Source organism: Branchiostoma floridae, chromosome 6 (assembly GCF_000003815.2).
Source record: "Branchiostoma floridae strain S238N-H82 chromosome 6, Bfl_VNyyK, whole genome shotgun sequence".
Classification (NCBI taxonomy): Eukaryota; Metazoa; Chordata; class Leptocardii; order Amphioxiformes; family Branchiostomatidae; genus Branchiostoma; species Branchiostoma floridae.
This window is the reverse complement of record NC_049984.1, coordinates 19,425,944-19,444,351: the sequence shown is the minus strand read 5'-3', so window position 1 is coordinate 19,444,351 and position 18,408 is coordinate 19,425,944. Positions and strand designations below refer to the sequence as shown.

Here is an 18,408-nt window from a genome sequence, read left to right as displayed (position 1 = left end):
GCTGAACAGTTGAAGCAAGTTGGTGATGAGGTGAGTATACAACTCTTTTGATCTTGACAACATACTTCACGCAAGTCAGACGTACTGAGTGTACACCTACTTTAAAGGCAACCTAAGCAATATTAGCCTGAGTCAAGGTTGTAGAACGTCAATTATCAAAGTCAATTTTGGGGGGTACTATTCTATGTAATAAGATGAAGCAAGTCTATTCCATTCCATACCAGCATTCAAGGAGCAAAAATTCAATGCCACAGGGGTGTGAGTACAATATTTAGGGAATCCTGGTGCAGCTCAAAGTATGAGATAATGATGTAAATGTGGGAATATAGTGCAGTAGATATCAGTTTCATGGAGATTGAGGTACCTCATCCAGAATATTTCCACTTTTAATGCTCAAATATTGCTTAGGTTGTCTTTAAGGATAGGCATTATAATTATGATATAAACGTCTTTACAAACCTTCAAATTGTTTAAGGATATGCAGCAATATATACAATTTTTTCCTGAACAGAAAAGCATGTCAACCCTTCGCCAGTTGACAGCGGAGTATATGAAGTCCCACACAGATGACTTCCTCCCTTTCCTGTCCAAACATGACACCGGAGACCCTTACACACCAGGTAGGGCCATGTTGATTTGATCATGATTACATGGATGACGTCCCTTCGCGCATCAATTTTCCAAAATAAATAAAAGTTTTCAACCATACTCGAAATTGTACAAAGCAGCTTCAAAATAAGAAAATATATGCAGTGGATTGCAAAAATAAATACTGGAAAACGTATACTAATGTCATAGAATGGACAAGGTCATAGAAGATGTGAAAGAACAAAAATGAAGAACCGTTTGTTCGGTATACTATATTCTGTGTGTTCAGTCATTTGTTCGACCTTCCTGACAGTTAGATTTCATAATGAAGGCAACTTTTTTTGGTCAAACTTTTTTTATTCTCACACTCGTGTCAGTTTTTAGATTCCCACAGGATGTCATACATATAATCAAATCAACATGTTATCAACTCTTTACAGAATTAGCTTTCCTTACATGTTCACAATCACTTTATTCTTCTGTGTTATGCCAAAAGTATTTCACAGGCAAATTCTTTTTCATTTTCAGAGGAGTTTGAGGACTACTGTAATGATATTGCAAACACTGCTGCCTGGGGAGGACAACTAGAGGTGCGTTAAGATATGAAACATCAAATTCTTCTTGCAATCCATCATCACTATCCATTGTTTGATTATACTGCTGCTGGGATCCCTGCAGGTAGGCAGCAGTGGGCTAGTCTTCATACCTTCACACAGTAGTTAACCCTTCAACTGCCAGAGTTTCAGCACTATAAAATGCTATCAGTGCCAGGGTTGACTGCAGAACTCCAAAGAGAACCCCCCAAACAAGGCCGAAGTCCTTAACTTCCGGGATTTGTGCACTACCCGCGCGCAAAGATGCTACTTCGGGAGAATACGCTATCCCAGATATATACGGGTGCGGCACACAGGACATGTATATGTGTGCCGGAAATATCCCCCCTATTTTAGAAGTAGACTAATTGTATTACCTCACTCTGGTGCTAAGAGTCCAGGAGGTAAGACAATAAAGTATGAAGCTCTTCAAAAGTCCAGTTTGCTGCCAGTTTGTTACAATTCATAAAGCAAGAACTTCACAGTATATTAATTAAGGTTTTGCTTTGGGAATTACCAGTACCATTTTCTTAGCCATTTGCACATCTTCCTCTCCAGCTACAAGCGCTGTCCAGAATACTGATGTGTTCCATTGAGGTTATCCAGGCTGAGGGACCTGCCATCAAGATAGGGGAGGAGTATGATGCCAAGCTGCCAATCATTCTGACGTAAGTTGATTTCCAAAGTTCTGATCCTTTGAGAGATCTTTTTGTATTTTGGGTAATACCTGTATCTACTAATTACAAGATTTGAACTTAACTGTAACTGTTACCTTTGCTGAATGACCAACTAGGGGTGGGTACCGGTACACAAAACCGGCTTTTCCTATTGGACTGGTCCAGAAAAAATGAACCAGATGTTGGACCTATTGGAAAATGAACAGATTATATAATCAGGCATTCACACGTTTCGTGGCTTTCGTGGTTTCAAGGAAAATAACGAGAGAAGTAGAGCCGAGTCTATAGTCATTTCTACCAAGTTTTACATGTATACAGTCAATAGTACAGAGGCAGTTATTCTTGTAGGATTTTTAAGATGCCAGTGGGAGTTGAATACTCCACAAAAAAAGATTTCTTTGTTGCGAAATGGACCATTGTTTTGAGTATCGTCCATTCACAAGTTGTTACATATTGAATCAGGTCCAAACCTAGACCTTATCCTCTGGACCTGAATTTTCTGTACCAGTACCCACCCCTTGTCCCAACGTTCCATTTGGTAATTTTCAATGACTAATTCAATAACCCTCAATGTGCTCTTGCTCCACAGGTACCACCGCCACATGTATGGCCTAGGTGAGCACTATAACACCGTCAGACCTTTGGGTGAAGAATTAGCTGAAGAGGAAGATTCCTAACATCAACCAAACTTGTAACAAAGCAATGTTGCAATACTTGTCTTGCACACAAAAAATCTATGGTCAGTAGTTGTTGAGATAAGAACACCAGCCAAAGAGCAGTGATTAACAAGGTTTGTCTTGTTTTCCTGTTCAAAAATGTTCTGCTCAACAGATACCTACCACAAACGTGTATATGTGATGACAGTGTGTGTTGTGTTGAATGTATGGATTCTACAATGACTGTTTTAATTCAGAAGGCTCTATGCACAGAAAGTAGCTATGCCTGAACATTGACACTGATTTCTTTTGTGACAGACATCACGATCAATGCGAATGTATGTGTACGGGAAGAAAGTTGTCTTCTGTAAAATATACTTGATAAGGAGTTAAAGAAAGATGTTTTTAAACACATAGTTGACCCATGTAACTATGGAATGAAAGGTGTACGTTTAACTGTTACTATTTTTTACTCAATTGACAAAAAGAAACGGGTAATAGGGACAATTTTTCCCTGGACAGGGGGAGAAGCAATTATAATGAGAGAGGTCATTTTCTAGAAGGGCTTGAAAAGGGACGCTCTGTATTTGTATGATGTGCCATAGATAGGATTGTATGAAATATTATAAGAAGTACCGACCCATCGCAAAGCCATGTTTAAGCTAAGGGAAACTGAAGTCATGACTGCTCAGTTGTTGCTATAGTAACCCACCTTCCATAAATAGTTTCATTAGGTTGTCTGTTTCATTTTGTACTGGTGAAGGCGACAGAAGGTCGTCGAAACGTTTTCGGAAGAATTAAAAGAAGGTTGTGTAATGAAGAAGACTTTGTTGAAGTAACCCACCTTTCAAATTAACATAGACGAATAGTTCTGTGCGAACAATGGTTTAGTAAGTCTGAGCAATTCTTATTCTCTACCAAAATCCCACCACAGAAGTACAAAATAATGTAGCAATATTTAGTGAAAGACCATGTTGATGCATGAAGAGTGTACAAAGTATTCTGAGATAAGGAACAGTTCTGAAATAAAAGGAATTGATCATACAAGCCTTTTGCAGAACTCAATCTATTTGTGTATTCCCTTTATTTGTAGACAAGTCGTGTGCAAGTATTTCAAATGAGTAATACTATATATTTTGTTTAAAATGGTCATATTCTGGGGACATTGGGAAGACTCACAATGTAGGTATGGTCAAAACTTATGTTTTATACAATTTTACTCTTCTATGACTATGGCTGACTGACTGAGTCCTTTTAAGAACAATGTATGGATATGTTAAGATACCCTAAAGTAAAAAAATTGCCATATTGGAACAATGCAGTCCTTATTTCTTCATAATGTGCCATATGTCCATCCAACACACTTACTCAGCACTGTAGGAGAGTCCTTCAATGCTTTACCAATTGTAATCTGAATCTGATCAATGATAGTACTTTTGCTAGCATCCTGAATTTTGTACAAAATTTTTACTAGCATACCGGTACTCTGCACAGAGGCTGCAGTGATTGGCATTATACAGAGCATACATATGTACCCTTTTACAGTGACATAACCAATGTGTATTTCATGAACAGTTCTAAGGACATGAAGTATATCTGGTGGGTTTTGAATCCAATAGTTGTTCCCATATGCCTGCATTGTTGTTGGGTTTGACAACTATTTGTTAGCTGGATTGTCTGGTCCGTTGGCCAGTTCTTCCTCCTTGTCTCCTGCTTTTGTATCGTCTGGCCTCATTGCTGGGAAGAACAGCACCTCCTGTAGAAGGCAAAACATTTTAATGCTCAACTAACACTTGAACTGAAATGATTAATACTTAAAAGTATTGCATAGCAACAAATATGACAGCAAGCAGGCAAAACATGTTAACTTACTAACACCACATTAGTCCAACTTCTTGACATTTTATGAAAATAAGGCTACACCTATTTAATTTGTTAGTTCACGGATCTTCAAAAAATGCTTAACTGGAAAAACATCATGAAAACAAAGCCCAAGCACGAGGTGTATGCCTTGGTGCACTCAGGTTTATGGAGTGGAAATGGTCATATTCAAGTTTTCTTCCCTGCACAATGTCCGCTTGCTACATTTTCACTTTAAAAAATCCGTGAACCAACAAATTAAACTGGTGTGGCCTACTACTGGTAACACTGGAAGGGAAAGGATCAGATACATTTGACAGCATGCTTGGAATCTGGTAGTTTGCTTTAGTTGTTTGTCAGCTTAAATCTTGTGTACAGATGTGTGAACAGAAGTCTGATCTTTCTCAGGGGAGTGAAAGAGGCCATTTACATCAGTGCCCACCAACCTTCCCTCAACCGAGACGGGGGCCGTTACCGACTGCCAAGCACCACTGACCCTTTACTGACGTCACACTTCCAGTCTGGATGTGTGACTCAGGCTTTGGGTCATTTCAACTTGATAAGGATCAGAGGACTGATCGAAAGCTTGTTGGTAAGCGCTTTATTTTGCGTACTGATATATGGTTTAAAATTGTAACATAAGTCTGACCTTGATATTGTTGGAGTCAGTGAGGAACATGGTGAGCCTGTCGATGCCCATGCCCCAGCCTGCGGTGGGGGGGAGACCGTACTCCAGGGACGTGCAGAAGTTCTCGTCAATCAGCTGAGCCTCATCATCACCGGCAGCTTTGTCCTGTACAAAAACAACAGTTAAAATGGACTATACACAAATTCAACTAAGGCCATTGTTGATTTGATTACATGGTTGACATCTGCAAGGGCATCGATTTTTTACCCCTTTTCAAAAATAACAAGAAGCTTTCAACCATAGAGTAAATTGTACAAAGCAGCTTCAAAATAAGCAAACGTGTGCCCGGAATTGCAAAAACACTTCGGAAAATGTATGCTAGTATCATAGAACATTCCAAGGTGAAAGATGCGAAAGAACAAAAATGAAAAATCTGTGTGTTTGGACATTTGTTGAATCTTCCTGAGCACTTAGAATTTATAATTAAGAAAACTTTTTTGGGGAGTAGAACTTTTATTTATTTGTTCCCAGAGTATGTCATCCATCTTAATTAAATCCAAATGGCCTAATATAAGATTGACACAAGATATTCAGTGGGAAATGTTCGTAGGATATGTACATAGAGTTGCTGAGCTTGCAAACAAAATGGCAATGTTGTTTGTACTCGACTAAAATAATGAACAAAAAAAATATGAATGATTTTGTGAAGGTCAGTAGAAACAAATTGACCAAAAAACGTGCATATTCCTCTGAGTAAATAAGTACAAATTGACTGCAAACTAGTATACGGGGGTAGGAAACATGGAGGGTTTAACTAGAATTATCAGAACCATCAGGCTAACCTTGGCTTGCTGTTCAAACCTCTCCCTCTGTACCATGGGGTCGTTCAACTCTGTGTAGGCGTTACAGATTTCCTTCTTCATCACAAACAGTTCAAACCGCTCCGTAAGGCCAGGGATGGAACGGTGCCTGATGGGAGAGGAAACCGTGGTTAATGCATTGATTGCTTGGTACTGTAAATCTCACTAAAAGTACAGTGTTTTTATCATAGGACTTCAAAAGGAAGTTCACATAAAAAGTTCAAAGCAGTCAAACACGAGTCAAACAAAATCAACACAGCTGTGGTACAATGTCTTATGAAGAAACTGACAAATGCTACCTTTTGATCATCACTTTGACCGTATTGTAACAACAATTGTAGAAACACTACTAGTGGGAATGATTTGTTTAAAGTTAGCTGCATGGAGCAACATTTCAATGCAGTTGTATACATGTAGGTGCATGGGTATGACTATACTTACCATTTAGCAAGTGGACTCATGATCTGTGGGTGGTTGATGATGAAGATGGGGCTGATTGCCTTCACTTCCAGGTAGTCTCCAACCAACTACAGCACAGCATAATATTAAACATTTTTGAAACAACACTTCTAGGGTTCTGAAATTACTAAAGCAAAACAATCGGTTTCCAATGAAGGTTATCATTGACACAGAAGCTTCTTTCAACACAATCATATTCAGAAGAAACTGTCCGATTTCCTTCATTTCAATAAAACGTGGCTATGCACTAGCAGTACAACCAATGAATAACAAGAATGTAAATGAATAACAAGAATGTAAAACACTTTCTTCAAAATTCTAATTGTTATCCACCAGTCCAGCATTATAACCCACAAGGAAGCGAAATGATAAAGTATGTGATGAATGTATGCACCAACCTTATCTAACAGTCGAGCTGTTGTTCTTGGGGGAGGGCACTCCACCTCCAGTCTTGTACACAAGTCATCAAAGAACTTCCTGGACTCTGAAAATGGAATACACTTCATTTAATGCTCCAGCATGAAGAAAACATATGACAATATACACTTTTAAATGCAAATGTTTAAGTGAAGCTTTATCAGAAGGTACAGCCTTCTGATGCCCTAAATGCAATGAACAGAGCCTATGAGCTTGGTTTGGTAGCTTAAGCATTTATATAAATCTAGTACCCTTGTTCAGTGTTCTAGCTAGCCTGAAAACTTTTTCCGTACCCTGAATTTTGAATGGAAATTCTGTCAAAGGCGCAACGGTCCTAGCGGGTTCTGGGGTATTCTCCTTGGGAAAATATTGAAATGTAGACCCTCTGAAATGCTTTTTTCCTTTATTTTGAGGGGCAAGTTTTGCTGGCAGACTCAGCTTGTTTCAATTTATATCTTTATATGCTGATTTTTGTCCGACCTCTGTAAAATTTGTGCCCATCCCCAGCAGCAAAATTCTGTCAAAGGACAGAAGAACGGGCGCTGGCTAGAACCCTGCTGTTGTTCCAAATCACCTATAAGTGATAGCAGCATCTGGAAACTTTACATCTTACCTTAATGATAAAACCAATTCAAATTTGGGGCCCAGATGCTAACCCAACACAGAGAAGGTTAAAAAGCAGAGTGATGAGACCCTATAACCTTAAACTCTGTACCACAAACCCCTCACCTTCGGTGTGCAGAGTGTCTGCAGCAGGTAGTTTGACCTTGAGTTCCTTCTCCAGGTCCCCCATCATGTCCAGCCTCCTGAAGGGCGGGGTGAAGTCAGCCTCCCACACCTCATCACTGTCCGCACCCTCGGGGTGGTACTGGATCTTGTACGACCCTCCTGTGATGTGTTTCACCATGCCTGACAACAAAACACAACAAGTGGCCGTAGGTAACATACTCTGGGACATATTCATGGTTTCTGCCGCATCAGTTGCAGCAATATAATATGTTTTATGCCGATAATATGGACAGTCCAAGGCAGACAAATAACGATGAACAGGAAAGAAAACAAAGCCCTAACGATAGCTTACCAGTACAAAATCTGCCACAACAGCTGTTCTACATTAGAGAAGACATAACCCTGTATCTGCTTGGAGATAACTTAATTATCAAACCCCAAAATAACCATGAAACAGCTGACAACACGACAAGCAACAAAACGATCAGAGAAAATCAAGCAACATCTGCTTGACAATGACCAATTACATCAAGGCCCTAATGACCTGGACCAATACACAGACGGACCAATGTACCAAAGGACATAGGGGTGATGTCTGAAAATATTACGTCGATTATAAAATCAGCTACTGCAAAAAAAAAAATGTGCATTATCAGACAGCAGCGTGCAGAGGACATGCCAAACTACATACGAATGTGGCAAAGGGAACATACAGATACCGATGCAAACACTTATCACATCATACAAAACAATACTCTGTCGCCGGAGGTTACCCCGATAATGATAAACCATTCCATGCCATAATGCTATACAATCATACTTTCTGTCATAAAATTTCATAGGCTTTTCAGTTATGGCTGTTCAGTATAAAAATCTGAGGAGTGGGTTGGAAGTATACTCCTAGTGGGCAACATTTTTGACACCCCCTTCCTTTTCCTTTTTCATATTGATATTCAAAATGAAAGAGCCTTTGGTGCCATGATGTCTTGTCAATGAGATTATAAGAAATGTTAAGACGTAATTAATGGTCTTTACCTGACAGGAGGGACTCTGTTATTTTCATCAGGTCGTTATAGTCTGCGTACGCCATGTAGAACTCGCAGGTCGTGAACTCCGGGTTGTGCGTCAGGTCGATGCCCTCGTTACGGAACAGTCTGCCGATCTCGTACACCCGGTCAATCCCACCGACAATCAGCATCTGGATAAAGGAGACAGTATTGCTGAACAAACTGCAGGCAAGAACATAACAACAAATTAAGAGCCCCAATATACCTTCTTCAGAAAAAAGGCACCACCAATGTCAAGAAATGCAAAAATATTTTCTTTTTTAATTAAACTTATGAAGGCTAACAACTTGTACTGAATGATTCTAGCTACCAAATTTTGTTGTGTGGATTTTTGCATGATAGTTACCTCTAAAAGTCTTTAAACATTTCTCTGAGCAAAAGCTACATTTTGTGTACCAAGGGATGGTAGGGGTGGGTACAGGTACACAAAAATCCAAGTACAGGTACACGTACAGGTCCTGAGGATCAGGTCCAGGTTCGGAACTGAACCACGACCTAATTGTTTGTGAATTGGCAGAACTTATACAACAATGGTCCATTTTGCTACAAAGAATCTGTTTGATAGAGTATCTGACTTCTACTGACATTTCAAAATCCTAGTCTGACTGTAAAAACTTGGTAAAATGACTACCAACTCTCCTCTACTTTGCATTTGTTATTTTCTTGGGCAAGTAAGCCCCAAAACACATGGACATCTGGTATTATCTGTCCATTTTCTAATCTGTCCAAAATCCAGCCCACAGCTCCTTTTCAAGTCCATTTTTTCCATACCAGTCCAAGAAGAAACACCAGTTTTGTACCGATACACTGTATGGGTATCCACCCCTAGGGGAGGGCTATACTGCAGGCAAGAACATAAACCCTCAATACAAATGTAGTGTGTTAACACTACCACTGTCAAGCAATGGCAAAACAGAAATGTTAAAAATACATGAAACCTAACAACATGTACTGAATGATTTTGCCACCAAACCTTCTTGTGTACAGTTCTGCATTATAGATCTAGCCAGTTTGTACATTGTCTGCCTCCCCTTACCTTGAGGTAGAGCTCAGGAGCAACTCTCATGTACAGGTCCATGTCCAGTTCTTACCTTGAGGTAGAGCTCAGGAGCGACTCTCATGTACAGGTCCATGTCAGTTCTTACCTTGAGGTACAGCTCAGGTGCAACTCTCATGTACAGGTCCATGTCCAGTTCTTACCTTGAGGTAGAGCTCAGGCGCAACTCTCATGTACAGGTCCATGTCCAGTTCTTACCTTGAGGTAGAGCTCAGGCGCAACTCTCATGTACAGGTCCATGTCCAGTTCTTACCTTGAGGTAGAGCTCAGGTGCCACTCTCATGTACAGGTCCATGTCCAGTTCTTACCTTGAGGTAGAGCTCAGGTGCGACTCTCATGTACAGGTCCATGTCCAGTTCTTACCTTGAGGTAGAGCTCAGGAGCGACTCTCATGTACAGGTCCATGTCCAGTTCTTACCTTGAGGTAGAGCTCAGGAGCAACTCTCATGTACAGGACCATGTCCAGTTCTTACCTTGAGGTACAGCTCAGGAGCGACTCTCATGTACAGGTCCATGTCCAGTTCTTACCTTGAGGTACAGCTCAGGAGCGACTCTCATGTACAGGTCCATGTCCAGTTCATTGTGGTGGGTCACAAAGGGTTTGGCTGTGGCCCCGCCAGCGATCATGTTCATCATGGGGGTTTCAACCTGCAAGTGTGGAGACATCAGAATGACAAATTATTGCAGTTCAAATGTCAAAGTTCCTAGTTGCTACAGTACTTTTGCAGTTTTGTTAAAATTTTGCAAAAATTTTGTATTTCCTCTGTGTGAAGGTGAAGCAGTCATCTGTCGCATATGTTTGCATACTTGGGACATCTTGTGTCATTTGGTAGAGAAGATCATTCACAATTATGCAAATCTGGACCTTATTTGCATAATAAGTACATTAATTGTAAAGGTTAACATCACTTGGCAAATGTATGAGGTTGTGGAACTCTAGTTTCATTCTAACTCCAGGATTAGAATATGCTGTGATCTTCATGATGACACAATGGTAAAGAACAGTACCCAATGTATCTAAAATGTTTGGATTTAACTGTGTAAATTTTTCCTCTGTACCTTGAGTGGTTACTGAGTCCAGGTTTCACTGTACAACAGCATTCATGCCAATCATTGTACAGTGCAAGCTAATGAAATACATGTAGTTGATACTAAAAGTACTACATTTTTTCTGAAGACACCCTTATGAAAGTCTGTCATGTTGATAAACAACAGTTTCCAGTTTCCACTGCATTGATATCTAGACTGATACATTTGTAGAACACAAGTTGAATTTTACCTCCAGGAATCCCAACTCATCCAGGAAGCGTCTGACATAGTTGATGATTCTGGCCCTTATGATGAACTTGTCCCTGACGTGTTCGTTGATGATCAGATCCAGGTACCGCTGACGGTATCTCGTTTCCTGGAATGGAGAGCTGTCAGTCAGGACTATTCCATTTACAGGGGAGGGTGAGTGGTCCACTGGAGGATTTTTTGTTATGAAACAATGTCAAAATGCTATCAAAAGGAACCAGTATGCGACAAGAGAAGAAGTAAAAACATTACCCAAATTTATCAAATGTATAAGATCAATACACATTGCAAATGATAAATCATTTCCATCAATTTTGTAGATTTGTAAGTGCAATTTTAGATTCTACATATGTTGCAAGGGTTTACCAACAAGTCACTATTCAAATGGGAAGCTCCTCTTTACTCTCTACTCATGAACTACTGTAAATGCAGAAACTTTCGGGGTGGTTTAATGTTCGCGGTTTTCGCTGTGGTTTTAAGTTTGTGGTGAAGCGGCCACCTGCGAACAATAAACCACCGCAAAAGTTTCTGCATTTACAGTAGAACATTTTTCCATGGCATTAAGAGACTTAAGTGCGTGGTGCTACCGCGAACTGAACACCGCCGCGAAAAGTCCTTTTTCCCGCTAACGCGAAATTAAATCCCCACGAAGTTAAATGCATGTACAGTACATGACGGAACTGTGTGCAGCAGCGCCCCCTACCTTGTTGGTGATGCCGAAGTGCAGGTGAGGCAGCATGTGCAGACAGGGGGACAGCAGCTGTATGGAGGTGGGGATGATGCTGAGTTCTCCCTTCTTGGTTTTACCTGGAACACAGAACACATTGTTGTTAGGTTGTTTGGATCAATGTCTACAGAATTGCTTTCTGGTATACAACAAATCTTAAAACAGCATTCCATACTTATTACTACATCGAGTCAATTCCAAGTCACCGAGATGGTTTTGAAATAATATTTGTAATAAGTTTGAACTATTTTGAGTAAAAGAACATTTCAGTCACTAAAGTTCGAAATTGTTCAAACATTTCAAAATGAAAGTTTAAACATGTTTGAACCTTTTTATATTTGTTGGAACATTTGGGAAAGTAATGATATCATTATCTCTTTATTTAGAACAATTTTTAAACATCTATGTGTTTTTGTTTTTGTTATTGTTCCAACATGTTCCAACATTTTGTGTCATTTTTTCCCTCCATAAAAACTTTTATTGACCCCATAAACAAAGCTGCTAAGCTTGGTCCTTTGTTTGGCTCTAGTATTTTCAGATTTTCTTTAGTATACACTGGTGAGTCTTTTGTGAGAAGGTGGCAGACAGACATAATTTCCTGCACTTGGCAGGGATGTGTGAATTGCCCTCTTCCCAGCCCACTGACCCAGTTTCATCATATTGTTTCCATGTTCGAACATGTGATCACAAATGATGCATCTATGTTGGAACAGTTTAGAAACTAACAGAAATAATGTATTTGATGTTAGAAATGTTTCTAACATGTTTGAATACTATAGAAACATTTAGAACGTCACATAGATGTTGTAAATAGTTCTAAACAGTTACTTATCACAGTTAGATTGTTACAAAGATTTCCAAATTGTTAGAACAAAAGCCAAGAAACACCCTCTCGGTAATATGGAATCGACTCTATCACTATATCATATACATATCCTAGGAAAAAAATGTTGTGTTTCCTGTTTCCCTACCTACCCTAGAAAAACCTGCCGACCCTAGACTTTTCCTGGGGTGACCATGTGCAATCACATAGTTTCTAGTTAAAATTATTATTCTGCCTGCTTCCTATTGAAGTAAAAACACTGCTTGTCCTATCTAATGAAGGAGGAATGTACCTATTATGCACAAAATTAAAGTTTGACATTGAAAGACAAGTGTCCTCATGCATTTCAATTTACCTTGTTCAACTCTATTGTAATGTATATCACTTAGTCTCGAGTTTTGGCCAGCAAAAATTACAATAAAAAAAGATAATCCCTACCTATTTTTTTTTGGACTGAAACATGAAACATAACATTTTTTTCCTAGGCCCTACTGTAATCTTGTCTGAGCTGGCTGAAGCTGTAAATACTGTATTATACATGTACAATAGCTGTGTTAACAACAGAAGTTAAGCATGAGCGTACCAGGGTTGCCTATAACACCTATGATGTCCCCTCTCCGGATCCTGCCGTTGATTTTGAAGAACTCCTCCTCGCTGGTGTAGAACCTGGCATTGGCCATGACCTGAATCTTCATGGCCTCGGCTCGTAGGTCATAGAATATCAGCTTCTGTCCTGACTCTCTCTTAGCATGGACCCGACCTGGAGACACAATGTGACATTATGTTACACCACTCTCAGGAGACACAATGTGACATTATGTTACACCACTCTCAGGTCATAGAATATCAGCTTCTGTCCTTAGCATGGACCCGACCTGGGGACAGGAGTCACAATGTGACATTATGTTACACCACTCTCAGGAGTCACAATGTGACATTATGTTACACCACTCTCAGGAGTCACAATGTGACATTATGTTACACCACTCTCAGGTCATAGAATATCAGCTTCTGTCCTTAGCATGGACCCGACCTGGAGACAGGAGACACAATGTGACATTATGTTACACCACTCTCAGGTCATAGAATATCAGCTTCTGTCCTTAGCATGGACCCGACCTGGACACAGGAGTCACAATGTGACATTATGTTACACCACTCTCAGGAGTCACAATGTGACATTATGTTACACCACTCTCAGGAGTCACAATGTGACATTATGTTACACCACTCTCAGGAGTCACAATGTGACATTATGTTACACCACTCTCAGGAGTCACAATGTGACATTATGTTACACCACTCTCAGGAGTCACAATGTGACATTATGTTACACCACTCTCAGGAGTCACAATGTGACATTATGTTACACCACTCTCAGGAGTCACAATGTGACATTATGTTACACCACTCTCAGGAGTCACAATGTGACATTATGTTACACCACTCTCAGGAGTCACAATGTGACATTATGTTACACCACTCTCAGGAGTCACAATGTGACATTATGTTACACCACTCTCAGGAGACACAATGTGACATTATGTTACACCACTCTCAGGAGTCACAATGTGACATTATGTTACACCACTCTCAGGAGACACAATGTGACATTATGTTACACCACTCTCAGGAGTCACAATGTGACATTATGTTACACCACTCTCAGGAGTCACAATGTGACATTATGTTACACCACTCTCAGGAGACACAATGTGACATTATGTTACACCACTCTCAAGAGTCACAGTGTGACATTATGTTACACCACTCTCAGGTCATAGAATATCAGCTTCTGTCCTTAGCATGGACCCGACCTGGAGACAGGAGACACAATGTGACATTATGTTACACCACTCGCAGGAGTCACAATGTGACATTATGTTACACCACTTGCAGGTCATAGAATATCAGCTTCTGTCCTTAGCATGGACCCGACCTGGGGACACAATGTGACATTATGTTACACCACTCTCAGGAGTCACAATGTGACATTATGTTACACCACTCTCAGGAGTCACAATGTGACATTATGTTACACCACTCTCAGGAGTCACAATGTGACATTATGTTACACCACTCTCAGGAGTCACAATGTGACATTATGTTACACCACTCTCAGAAGTCACAATGTGACATTATGTTACACCACTCTCAGGAGACACAATGTGACATTATGTTACACCACTCTCAGGAGTCACAATGTGACATTATGTTACACCACTCTCAGGAGTCACAATCATTTACACCACTCTCAGGAGACACAATGTGACATTATGTTACACCACTCTCAGGAGTCACAATGTGACATTATGTATCTGTTTTAATATCTTTACATGCCTCTTTTTGTCCATCATAGAGGACGGAATGGACAAAATTTGTGTCCATCCCCAGCAGTAAAATTCCGGCAAAGGACGGAAGGAGAGGCACTGGCTAGAACCCTGCATTTAAGTGATGAATATCATATACCCTGGGGTAATATATCAATGTCTGCAGACATCTATTATAATTTATATGAATGATATACAAGGTTGTGTAACTTCATATTATCTTGTGTTAGTTAGCAATCTTCTCAGTTGCAAGCTTTAAATAGAGAATGCACAATGTACTGATATAAGGAGAAAATTGTAAGATTTCTTACAAGTATAGAAATTATGGATAAGTGCGGTGTAGTTTACACTAAAGGGTTGGATTGATCATCATCTGAAAACAATGATAGCATTGTCCTACCTGCTACACTGAGAGTGACATCAGTGAGGTGGTCCCCAGCATTGAGATGGTGGTACTTGTCAATAAACTCCTTGAGAGACAGGTCCACATGGAACTTGTGAGGATAGGGAGGCTCATCGCCCTTCTTCAGATCCAAGATGGCCTGAGATCGGATCTTGAAGTATTGCTGGTAAAAGGAAAACATAAGAAGGTAAGAATTACTCGAACCAAAGACTTCAGTAGCAAAATGTTTAATATGACTTGCCACCATCCATCTGAAAATAATGAATGTGGGGCAGACATTAAAATGAAGGCTGAAAATCATGCAAGCACAAAATTTTACACAGCTAAGTTAAGAAGATGTACATCATCATTCAAGCCAGCATCTATCCTTCCCTCTTTTGACGGAATTTTGCAGCTGGGGACGGACAAAAATTTTGCCCATTCCGTCCTCTGTGACAGACAAAAATTGGCATGTAAAGATACTAATTGAACGAAGCTGAGTCTACCAACAAAATTTGCCCCTCAAAGTAAAGAAAATGGCATTTCAAAGAGTCTAGATTTAAAAATTTTCCTGGGGGAGCAGACCCCTTTGTTTCATCGCAACACGATTTCCATTCAAAATCTAGGGGATGGAAAAAAAATATCAAGCTGGCTAGAACACGGATATACATGTACATACATTGGGATCTAAGGACTCCTCATCAATGGCATCTTGGGCTGGGCCTGCTGCCTTCTTAGCCACAACCTCCGCTGCCTTCTCTGCAGCTGCTTTGGCCTTTTCTTCTTTCTCCTTCTGTTTCTGCTGGGCTTTCAGCCTCCTCTTCAGTTCACTTGGGATAAACAAAAAGGAAGAGATATTAGAAGAAGTATCTAAAGTAATAGCACATATGTAAACTGTTACAAAGTGAAAAATAAGGGTTGGCTGGCAATGAGTACTGAAGAGTGCTGTGCTTTATACTAGGCCTTCTATAGCTTGTATCTAACTCATGTTTTAAACCCAAGACACTCTGACTGAGTGTGTCATACATGTACATGGCCAAGTTTCTTGAGACGTCACTAATTACAGATTCCTGAAATACCTAGTCTCCAAGCAGACCCTATGGTGCCTAAGAGATAGTATCAAAGCTGGCAAGAAGTATAGCCGGCCGAAGGGAGTCAAACGGGCACCGGAGTCCCTTGCCAGCTTTGATACTATCTCTAAGGCACTGTAGGGTCTGCTTGGAGACTAGAAACACCATCTTCTCCAGGAATGAGAATTAACACATATTCCTTTGGAATGTGTGTTAATTGTTAGTGTAAAACTTAACAGAACCTTTTTGAAATACAGACCACATTTGTCCAGGAACAGAAAGAAAACTTTATCCCACAGATGCAGACACAGTGACAAAACAGCACTCAAAACCAACCAACCTTTTACTGAGCGTGTCCTTCTGATCGCTGCTGTAGGTGGCCCGTGTGAGCCAAGTCCAAGTGGGCCACCTGTGGATGTGGGCTGGCTCATTTCGCCCCACCATACCCAGTCGCACGACCCCTTGAACTTGACGGGCAACCTTCAGCAGCAAGGACAACCCAGGGGATGCCATTCTTTAATTTGCACGAAGTTCCCCGGCCTTTTGAAATCTAGTCTGAGGTCCGATAATACATTTATCACAGGGACCTATAATGGACAGAAGAGAGATAGAGATGCACCTTTTTGTCTGTATTGCTGGCAGATCTTACTTTTTTCAGCCTTGTAGTAGGCAAAATAACTCTGTTTGGAAAGCAAAAAATATACTAGCAGATGCGAGAGTAAAAAAAAATAGTTTGTCAGTATTGCCAATATCTTGCACCATCATGTCAAGCTGTTTCTGTGTATGTCATTGTGTACCCTATTTGTAATAGACCACCAATTTAACATAAATGTGTGTAAAAAATAGCCTGGGTACCATCCTGAAAGTAGTTCGCTCCTGCGTTAATTATACACTATATACAGTCGCTTCTCGCTCTGACATTTATCATACACTGTATACAGTCACTCCTCTGCTGTTCCATCTGGGAACCTTGGCCTCGTTAACTTCTGGAATCATCCAAATTTTGGACGAGGGCACTGATTGGTCCCTACACATGAGCAAATTATGGAATGGGCTCTAGCGATCGTTCGAACAGACGTTCCAACATCCGAAAGCCCTCCGTCCACTTGCGGAAGGCCTAGAGCGGTCTGGAACCTATTCCTTAAGTCGCTCATTAACTGACGTTACCACCAAACGGTTTGAATGTGCAGGTCTCCAGACGGGTAGCAGAAGTGAGCATAGGAGCGAACACCTTAACTACCCAGATGGTACCCAGCCTACCTATAAAATCAATCAGAAATTAATTTGTACATAAAACTTGTGACCTATGAAATCTCAGTATAAAGGGTTATTTGACACTTTCATGATAACTCGTGATAAAACGTATGGTAGTAGAATAGCAAAGCTTTGAAATACAGAGAACGCCTCATAAGAGGACTACACAATCGTATTGACAGATAACATGTAATATTGTGCAATCTACCCCACCCATGCCCCACCCCCATCATATCCATGCCCCCACAAAATTTATGTTCTTTACAAAAGGGACCACGTGTGCAGTACTTCAGATCGACACAGAGACAAAAATTATCACCAAGCGTTGACAATGCAGCGTGCAGACTTACCACCTCCTTTACTACTAACATACCCACTAAATCTGGGTCAAGATATCGAAATAAATCATGTTTGTTTTCTCTGTGCCCTCCCTATCGTTATCACTGGCAAGGCGATTTCAACATGATGCAACGAGGCCATATCGCCCAAAATCATGTGCACACTAAATGCAATATTTTCCACGAAATACTACACCAAGCCATATTCTAACAATATCAGATCTTGTGTAAAGGTATGATATACTATGAGAAGTAAGCAAATGATCCTAGACCTAGCGAAAGACCTACTTTTTACTGATTTTCTCCCCCTCTCCGACCACAGACGACGCAGTGTCAGCCATGTTGGATCCGGCTCAGGATCAGGTCGCCGCACCGCATTGTGGGTTCGCAAAGTTTTGGCGGGAACCGCTAGGAGCGCTCTTCATGTATTGGACCGGAAGAAATTAATTCAATCTACTTTCATGACACTTTCTTTAGTTGGCCATGAGGTCTAAACATTTAAGGCGACTTTCTGTGTGTAGACATTACGTTTTCTCAAGTTTTATCCTCAAAGACTATAGACAAGTAGCCAACTGCCTTCCAGACGTTTTCTTCGGG

At 40.5% G+C, this 18,408-nt stretch overlaps 2 protein-coding genes across 4 annotated transcripts in view; one reads left to right on the top strand and one right to left on the bottom strand.

Annotated features, from left to right (window-relative positions):
* The window catches only part of LOC118417164 (deubiquitinase OTUD6B-like), a gene marked incomplete in the record, with an annotated part of 5,648 nt that extends 2,318 nt beyond the window's left edge, over positions 1 to 3,330 (top strand). Inside the window, 5 exon segments of the mRNA XM_035822586.1 lie at positions 1 to 30; positions 512 to 620; positions 1,117 to 1,178; positions 1,740 to 1,849; positions 2,448 to 3,330. Of these exon segments, the coding sequence (XP_035678479.1) occupies positions 1 to 30; positions 512 to 620; positions 1,117 to 1,178; positions 1,740 to 1,849; positions 2,448 to 2,535 (399 nt within the window).
* Positions 3,331 to 3,581: 251 nt separating this feature from the next.
* LOC118417161 (lysine--tRNA ligase-like) lies at positions 3,582 to 18,245 on the bottom strand. Of its 3 annotated transcripts, XM_035822582.1 has the most exons (16): positions 18,100 to 18,219; positions 16,560 to 16,806; positions 15,829 to 15,979; positions 15,168 to 15,333; positions 13,021 to 13,197; positions 11,591 to 11,694; positions 10,871 to 10,996; positions 10,162 to 10,239; positions 9,845 to 9,886; positions 8,503 to 8,665; positions 7,468 to 7,647; positions 6,720 to 6,805; positions 6,304 to 6,389; positions 5,845 to 5,971; positions 5,024 to 5,167; positions 3,969 to 4,270 (listed from the first exon to the last, which is right to left on the bottom strand). In XM_035822582.1, exons 2-16 carry the CDS (start codon positions 16,730 to 16,732, stop codon positions 4,172 to 4,174), a joined length of 1,902 nt encoding a protein of 633 aa, XP_035678475.1. In that variant the 5' UTR covers positions 16,733 to 16,806; positions 18,100 to 18,219; the 3' UTR covers positions 3,969 to 4,171. The 3 variants fall into 3 exon arrangements, with proteins under 3 accessions (XP_035678474.1, XP_035678475.1, XP_035678476.1); XM_035822581.1 differs by lacking the exon at positions 9,845 to 9,886 and having other exon boundaries at positions 3,582 to 4,270; positions 10,120 to 10,239; XM_035822583.1 differs by lacking the exons at positions 9,845 to 9,886; positions 16,560 to 16,806 and having other exon boundaries at positions 10,120 to 10,239; positions 18,100 to 18,245.
* Between the last annotated feature and the right edge of the window lie 163 nt (positions 18,246 to 18,408).